Consider the following 9,757-nt stretch of genomic DNA (forward strand, 5'->3'; position numbering starts at 1 on the left):
TGAATAACAGATAGTCCTTACTGCTATTAGCCAATAGAAACACATTGAATAACAGACAGTCCTTACTGCTATCAGCCCATAGAAACACATTGAATAACATCAGAGATCTAGGACAGACTTACATGTATTTAACCTCTTGCTTTTGGCACTAAACCGTCTCCATCTTAACCTGACAGATTATTAATGGGGATGTGGTGGATAGATGTCTCTCTCCATCTTAACCTGACAGATTATTAATGGGGATGTGGTGGATAGATGTCTCTCTCCATCTTAACCTGACAGATTATTAATGGGGATGTGGTGGATAGATGTCTCTCTCCATCTTTAACCTGACAGATTATTAATGGGGATGTGGTGGATAGATCTCTCTCTCCATCTTAACCTGACAGATTATTAATGGGGATGTGGTGGATAGATGTCTCTCTCCATCTCAACCTGACAGATTATTAATGGGGATGTGGTGGATAGATCTCTCTCTCCATCTTAACCTGACAGATTATTAATGGGGATGTGGTGGATAGATGTCTCTCTCCATCTCAACCTGACAGATTATTAATGGGGATGTGGTGGATAGATCTCTCTCTCCATCTTAACCTGACAGATTATTAATGGGGATGTGGTGGATAGATCTCTCTCTCCATCTTAACCTGACAGATTATTAATGGGGATGTGGTGGATAGATGTCTCTCTCCATCTTAACCTGACAGATTATTAATGGGGATGTGGTGGATAGATCTCTCTCTCCATCTTAACCTGACAGATTATTAATGGGGATGTGGTGGATAGATGTCTCTCTCCATCTTAACCTGACAGATTATTAATGGGGATGTGGTGGATAGATGTCTCTCTCCATCTTAACCTGACAGATTATTAATGGGGATGTGGTGGATAGATGTCTCTCTCCATCTCAACCTGACAGATTATTAATGGGGATGTGGTGGATAGATCTCTCTCTCCATCTTAACCTGACAGATTATTAATGGGGATGTTTGTAATTATGCTCATTAGATTTCAGTGGGGGGCGCGGACATCGACTCGAGTTAAGAATCCACGTTACCACAGAAACTGACTCAATCGAATGAGACGTCTTCAGTTCAGCTGCTACGTTCCACAAACCCTTTCTGTTTGGACTGTTATTTTCACTTTCTACAACGACCTTCATCTATAACAGTCGGTTACACAGTTACACGATAATTGTGCCAACCAAAGACCTAGCTAGGTCCCAGAGAAAGGGCCAGGCGCTTGTGTCGTTTCCACTAGTTTCAGATTTAGCTTCCACCCTGAGAAGTAAACATGAAGAGTTGGACGGAAGCTTCTGGGTTGACATACGCACCCGAACATGACCTGGACACTCTTCAGACAGAGCTGGCCTTCCATAGTGAAGATCTGTCCATCTCCTCCGTTCAGCTGGAGCAGCTGCTCCAGGTTATGCATCGTGTCTGTCATCTGTAACTATAGAACAACAGGGGATGTAGTGGAGTGGTCCAGTGGTCTGGTAGCGAACAGAACATCAGGTAGAATCAGCTAGCAAGCGATAAGCATTAGCATTAGAGGCAAACACCATTTTTTTTAAAGACACATTTGCAGCTTGCTAAGACCAACTAACGACACCCACTAATCGACACCCACTAACGACACCCACTAACTCACACCCACTAACGACACCCACTAACGACACCCACTAACTACACCAACTAACTCACACCCACCAACTACACCCACCAACTCCACACTCACCAACTACACCCACTAACTACACCCACTAACTACACCCACTCCACAACTAACTACACCCACTAACACACCCACTAACTACACCCACCAACTACACCACCCACTACACCAACTAACTACACCCACCAACTACACCCACCAACTACACCCACCACACCCTCACCCACTCACTACACCCACTAACTACACCCCACTCACTACACTCACTACACCCACTCACTAACTACTACACCCACCTAATCTACACCCACCACTACACCCACCAACTACACCCACTCCACCCACTAACTCCCCACAACTCCACTAACTACACCCACTAACTACACCCACTAACTACACCCACCAACTACACCCACTAACTCCACCCACTAACTACACCCACTAACTACACCCACTAACTACACCCACTAACTACACCCACCAACTACACCCACCAACTCCACCCACTAACTCCACCCACTAACTCCACCCACTAACTACACCCACTAACTCCACCCACTAACTCCACCCACTAACTACACCCACTAACTCACACCCTCTAACTACACCCACTAACTACACCCACTAACTCCACCCACTAACTACACCCACTAACTCCACCCACTAACTACACCCACTCAACTACACCCACTCAACTACACCCTCTAACTCCACCCACTAACTACACCCACTAACTACCACCCACTAACTCCACCCACTCACTACACCCACTCACTACACAAATAATATAGAAAAAATATATTTATATTAAGATGCAAAGTGGAAAGCTGCATCATTCTTGTTTGGAACAATCTGTTGACTGCGTGCTGATTGGTCAATAGGTGCAGAGTGAATCTAGAGGAACTGCCTGGTTGAGTGAGAGGGGGCGGGGCTTGCTGTGTGTGGGATTGGGATTGGCCAAAAGAGATGGAGAGAGAACAGCGATATGGACATTGCCCATATCACGTCCTCAATTTTGATAAAAATCGAATTAACCGTGCAGCCCTATCAGTCACCTTGCCAACACACAGTAGCAGATAGTTGTTTAATAGTGCATCTGCTTGTTGTCTAAGATGTACAGGCGCAACACTAGCCCCTATATCTAGCTACTGTCGTCTACTAACCTTACAATTAAACAACCAGGAGCAACACTAGCCCCTATATCTAGCTACTGCCCTTAACTAACCTTACAATTAAACAACCAGGAGCAACACTAGCCCCTATATCTAGCTACTGCCCTTAACTAACCTTACAATTAAACAACCAGGAGCAACACTAGCCCTATATCTAGCTACTGCCCTTAACTAACCTTACAATTAAACAACCAGGAGCAACACTACCAACACTAGCCCTATATCTAGCTACTGCCCTTAACTAACCTTACAATTAAACAACCAGGAGCAACACTAGCCCCTATATCTAGCTACTGCCCTTAACTAACCTTACAATTAAACAACCAGGAGCAACACTAGCCCCTATATCTAGCTACTGCCCTTAACTAACCTTACAATTAAACAACCAGCTGTGATCAGGTCTATAAGGTCAATAAGTAGCTATTCAGTGTGGTGCTGTCGTACCTCCTCTGCGTTAGCGATGCACATGATGAACAGCTTGGCAGGGAAAGGGAAGGGCAGGGGGAACTTCTTATCCTCTGGTCGTCCTTTCAGAGTCTGTAGGGAGTGTCTCAGAGAGCCTTTACCGATCCCCAGAGAGCCGTCTGTTACCAACACCACCTGTAGGCCACCAGATCAATAATCAATCTAATAGTCTGTAGGGAGTGTCTCAGAGAGCACCACCTGGTGGCCACCAGATCAATAATCAATGTAATAGTCTGTAGGGAGTGTCTCAGAGAGCACCACCTGGTGGCCATGAGGAAAACTGCAGCCATATTCACCAAAATTCACCTGCATTTAACATTTTAGCAATTTATCAGACGCTCTTATCCAGTGACTTACAGTTAGTACATTCATCTCCAGATAGCTAGGTGGACCAGTCATAGTCAGTACATTCATCTCCAGATAGCTAGGTGGACCAGTCATAGTCAGTACATTCATCTCCAGATAGCTAGGTGGACCAGTCATAGTCAGTACATTCATCTCCAGATAGCTAGGTGGACCAGTCATAGTCAGTACATTCATCTCCAGATAGCTAGGTGGACCAGTCATAGTCAGTACATTCATCTCCAGATAGCTAGGTGGACCAGTCATAGTCAGTACATTCATCTTCAGATAGCTAGGTGGACCAGTCATAGTCAGTACATTCATCTCCAGATAGCTAGGTGGACCAGTCATAGTCAGTACATTCATCTCCAGATAGCTAGGTGGACCAGTCATAGTCAGTACATTCATCTCCAGATAGCTAGGTGGACCAGTCATAGTCAGTACATTCATCTCCAGATAGCTAGGTGGACCAGTCATAGTCAGTACATTCATCTCCAGATAGCTAGGTGGACCAGTCATAGTCAGTACATTCATCTCCAGATAGCTAGGTGGACCAGTCATAGTCAGTACATTCATCTCCAGATAGCTAGGTGGACCAGTCATAGTCAGTACATTCATCTCCAGATAGCTAGGTGGACCAGTCATAGTCAGTACATTCATCTCCAGATAGCTAGGTGGACCAGTCATAGTCAGTACACTCATCTCCAGATAGCTAGGTGGACCAGTCATAGTCAGGACATTCATCTCTAGATAGCTAGGGGTGGACCAGTCATAGTCAGTACATTCATCTCCAGATAGCTAGGGTGGACCAGTCATAGTCCAGGACATTCATCTCCAGATAGCTAGGTGGACCAGTCATAGTCAGTACATTCATCTCCAGATAGCTAGGTGGACCAGTCATAGTCAGTACATTCATCTCCAGATAGCTAGGTGGACCAGTCATAGTCAGTACATCATCTCCAGATAGCTAGGTGGACCAGTCATAGTCAGTACATTCATCTCCAGATGGCTAGGTGGACCAGTGGACCATTCAGATAGCTAGGTGGACCAGTCATAGTCAGTACATTCATCTCCAGATAGCTAGGTGGACCAGTCTAACAGTCAGTACATTCATCTCCAGATAGCTAGGTGGACCAGTCATGTCAGTACATTCATCTCCAGATAGCTAGATGGACCAGTCATAGTCAGTACATTCATCTCCAGATAGCTAGATGGACCAGTCATAGTCAGTACATTCATCTCCAGATAGCTAGGTGGACCAGTCATAGTCAGTACATTCATCTCCAGATAGCTAGGTGGACCAGTCATAGTCAGTACATTCATCTCCAGATAGCTAGGTGGACCAGTCATAGTCAGTACATTCATCTGTGTAGGACAGGCGTGGTTATAGTACCTGTGTGGGACAGGCGTGGTTATAGTACCTGTGTAGGACAGGCGTGGTTATAGTACCTGTGTAGGACAGGCGTGGTTATAGTACCTGTGTGACAGGCGTGGTTATAGTACCTGCAGGACAGGCGTGGTTATAGTACCTGTGTAGGACAGGCGTGGTTATATTACCTGTGTAGGACAGGCGTGGTTATAGTACCTGTGTAGGACAGGCGTGGTTATAGTACCTGTGTAGGACAGGCGTGGTTATAGTACCTGTGTAGGACAGGCGTGGTTATAGTACCTGTGTAGGACAGGCGTGGTTATAGTACCTGTGTAGGACAGGCGTGGTTATAGTACCTGTGTGGGACAGGCGTGGTTATAGTACCTGTGTAGGACAGGCGTGGTTATAGTACCTGTGTAGGACAGGCGTGGCCCCACTCCTGCTGCACCACGTTGCTGACTCCGTGTAAAGCTGCCTCCAGGCAGGTCTTGTCATAGTCCTCCAGGTTGTTCAGGGCTTCCTGCACAGCAGAGCAGAGGATGTTACCTTGGCTGCATTACCCTGGCTGGATTACCCTGTCTGCACAGAATATTACCCTGTCTGCACAGAACATTACCCTGTCTGCACAGAACATTACCCTGTCTGCACAGAACATTACCCTGGCTGCATTACCCTGGCTGCATTACCCTGGCTGCACAGAACATGCCCTGGCTGCACAGAACATTACCCTCTGCACAGAATATTACCCTGGCTGCACAGAACATTACCCTGTCTGCACAGAACATTACCCTGGCTGCATTACCCTAGCTGCACAGAACATTACCATGGCTGCACAGAACATTACCCTGTCCGCACATAACATTACCCTGGCTGCACAGAACATTACCCTGGCTGCACAGAACATTACCCTGGCTGCATTACCCTGGCTGCACAGAACATTACCCTGTCTGCACAGAACATTGCCCTGGCTGCATTACCCTGGCTGCACAGAACATTACCCTGTCTGCACAGAACATTACCCTGGCTGCATTACCCTGGCTGCACAGGACATTGCCCTGGCTGCATTACCCTGGCTGCACAGAACATTACCTGTCTGCACAGAACATTGCCCTGGCTGCATTACCCTGGCTGCACCAGAACATTACCCTGTCTGCACAGAACATTGCCCTGGCTGCATTACCCTGTCTGCACAGAACATTACCCTGGCTGCACAGAACATTACCCTGCTGTACAAAACATTACCCTGGCTGCACAGAACATTACCCTGGCTGCATTACCCTGGCTGCACAGAACATTACCCTGGGCTGCACAGAACATTACCCTGGCTGCATTACCCTGGCTGCACAGAACATTACCCTGGCTGCATTACCTGGCTGCACAGAACATTACCCTGTCTGCACAGAACATTACCCTGTCTGCACAGAACATTACCCTGTCTACCTGTGTACCTGTAGGGTGTTGTAGTCCCTGGTGTTAGCCAGACCTTTGTACCTGTAGGGTGTTGTAGTCCCTGTGTTAGCCAGACCTGTGTACCTGTAGGGTGTTGTAGTCCCTGGTGTTAGCCAGACCTGTAGGGTGTTGTAGTCCCCGGTGTAGCCAGACCTGTGTACCTGTATGGTGTTGTAGTCCCTGGTGTTAGCCAGACCTTTGTACACCTGTAGGGTGTTGTAGTCCCGGTGTTAGCCAGACCTGTGTACCTGTAGGGTGTTGTAGTCCCTGGTGTTAGCCAGGTTCTTAGGGTGTTGTAGTCCCTGGTGTTAGCCAGACCTGTGTAGCCTGTAGGGTGTTGTAGTCCCTGGTGTTAGACAGACTCCAGGTACCTGTAGGGTGTTGTAGTCCCCGGTGTTAGCCAGACCTGTGTGGTCTGCAGGGTGCTTGTAGCCCTGGTGTTAGCCAGACCTTTGTACTAGTAGGGTGTTGTAGTCCCTGGTGTTAGCCAGACCTGTGTATCTGTAGGGTGTTGTAGTCCCTGGTGTTAGCCAGACCTGTAGGGTGTTGTAGTCCCTGGTGTTAGCCAGACCTGTGAGCCTGTAGGGTGTTGTAGTCCCTGGTGTTAGACAGACCTGTAGAGCCTGTAGGGTGTTGTAGTCCCCGGTGTTAGCTAGACTCTGTGTATTTGTAGGGTGTTGTAGTCCCTGGTGAAAGGTACCAGTAGCTCCCACAGGGAAGAGAAGGCCACTAGAGAGGAATTTTGAATTGCAGTTGTTAGGCCATGTGCTCAAACAGCATGGTGAGTCCGGCCACAGCTAGGTTCTTCCTCTGCAACTCCTCGGAACACTGCTCCAGAGAGACCGCCGCGTCATGGACAGAGACGTCCATCAGACCACCGTCAGCATGATGACGGTGATGTGGTTTCCACTAAAGCAGAATGAGTTTACTGTAATGAAGCATCCACAGTCTCTCTGGATGTGTGAATACAACACAGTCTACAATGGAAACTACAACACTGCCTCTGAAAATACAGAAACTACAACACTGGAAAATACAGAAACTACAACACTGGAAAATACAGAACTACAACACTGAAAATACAGAAACTACAACACTGCCTCTGGAAAATACAGAAACCACAACACTGCCTCCTGGAAAATACAGAAACCACAACACTGGAAAATACAGAAACCACAACACTGCCTCTGGAAAAATACAGAAACCACAACACTGCCTCTGGAAAATACAGAAACTACAACACTGCCTCTGGAAAATACAGAAACAATAACACTGCTCTGGAAAATACAGAAACCACAACACTGCCTCTGGAAAATACAGAAACCACAACACTGCCTCTGAAAATACAGAAACCACAACACTGCCCTGAAAATACAGAAACTACAACACTGCCTCTGGAAAATACAGAAACCACAACACTGCCTCTGGAAAATACAGAAACTACAACACTGCCTCTGAAAATACAGAAACTACAACACTGCTCTGGAAAAATACAGAAACTACAACACTGCCTCTGGAAAATACAGAAACTCTGGAAAATACAGAAACTAACACTGGAAAATACAGAAACTACAACACTGGAAAAAAAATAAAGAAAAACAGAAACTACAACACTGCCTCTGGAAAATACAGAAACCACAACACTGCCTCTGGAAAATACAGAAACTACAACACTGCCTCTGGGTCACAGAAACCACAACACTGGAAAATACAGAAACTACAACACTGCAGAAACTCTGGAAAATACAGAAACTACAACACTGGAAAATACAGAAACTACAACACCAGAAACTGCAACACTGGAAAATACAGAAACTACAACACTGCCTCTCTGAAAATACAGAAACCACAACACTGGAAAATACAGAAACCACAACACTGCCTCTGGAAAAATACAGAAACTACAACACTGGAAAATACAGAAACTACAACACTGCCTCTGAAAATACAGAAAACCACAACACTGCCTCTGGAAAATACAGAAACCACAACACTGCCTCTGGAAAATACAGAAACCACAACACTGGAAAATACAGAAACTACAACACTGCAGAAACTACAACACTGAAAAATACAGAAACTACAACACTGGAAAATACAGAACCACAACACTGCCACTGGAAAATACAGAAACTACAACACTGCCTCTGGAAAATACAGAAACCACAACACTGGAAAATGCAGAAACCACAACACTGCCTCTGAAAATACAGAAACTACAACACTGGAAAATACAGAAAACTACAACACTGGAGAATACAGAAACTACAACACTGCCTCTGGAAAATAACACTGCCTCTGAAAAAACCTACAACACTGGAAAATACAGAAAACTACAACACTCTCTGAAATACAGAAACCACAACACTGCCTCTGGAAAATACAGAAACCACAACACTGAAAATACAGAAACTACAACACTGCCTCTGGAAAATAAAGAAACCACAACACTGCTCTGGAAAATAAAGAAACTACAACACTGCCTCTGGAAAATACAGAAACCACAACACTGCCTCTGGAAAAAATACAAAACTACAACAGAAACAGAAACCACAACACTGGAAAATAAAGAAACCACAACACTGGAAAATACAGAAACTACAACACTGAAAATACAGAAACTCTGGAAAATACAGAAACCACAACACTGCCTCTGGAAAATACAGAAACTACAACACTGGAAAATACAGAAACCACAACACTGCCTCTGAAAATACAGAAACCACAACACTGCCTCTGGAAAATACAGAAACTACAACACTGGAAAATACAGAAACCACAACACTGCCTCTGGAAAATACAGAAACCACAACACTGCCTCTGGAAAATACAGAAACCACAACACTGCCTCTGAAAATACAGAAACTACAACACTGCCTCTGGAAAATACAGAAACTACAACACTGGAAAATACAGAAACCACAACACTGGAAAAATACAGAAACCACAACACTGCCTCTGGAAAATACAGAAACCACAACACTGGAAAATACAGAAACCACAACACTGCCTCTGGAAAATACAGAAACTACAACACTGGAAAATACAGAAACCACAACACTGCCTCTGAAAATAAAGAAACCACAACAAAATACAGAAACCACAACACTGCCTCTGGAAAATACAGAAACCACAACACTGGAAAATACAGAAACCACAACACTGCCTCTGGAAAATAAAGAAACCACAACACTGCCTCTGGAAAATACAGAAACTACAACACTGCCTCTGGAAAATACAGAAACTACAACACTGCCTCTGGAAAATACAGAAACTACAACACTGG

The 9,757-nt window shown here is 45.4% G+C and overlaps 1 protein-coding gene across 1 annotated transcript; it reads right to left on the reverse strand.

Moving 5' to 3' along the window:
• Positions 1–1,178: 1,178 nt before the first annotated feature.
• Positions 1,179–7,341, reverse strand: LOC135566385 (integrator complex subunit 14-like). The gene is made up of 5 exons (XM_065014115.1): positions 7,234–7,341; positions 6,471–6,677; positions 5,435–5,542; positions 3,291–3,446; positions 1,179–1,452 (listed from the first exon to the last, which is right to left on the reverse strand). Exons 1-5 carry the CDS (start codon positions 7,339–7,341, stop codon positions 1,216–1,218), a joined length of 816 nt encoding a protein of 271 aa, XP_064870187.1. The 3' UTR covers positions 1,179–1,215.
• Positions 7,342–9,757: the final 2,416 nt, after the last annotated feature.

Source organism: Oncorhynchus nerka, unplaced genomic scaffold, assembly GCF_034236695.1.
Source record: "Oncorhynchus nerka isolate Pitt River unplaced genomic scaffold, Oner_Uvic_2.0 unplaced_scaffold_5270, whole genome shotgun sequence".
Taxonomy (NCBI): domain Eukaryota; kingdom Metazoa; phylum Chordata; class Actinopteri; order Salmoniformes; family Salmonidae; genus Oncorhynchus; species Oncorhynchus nerka.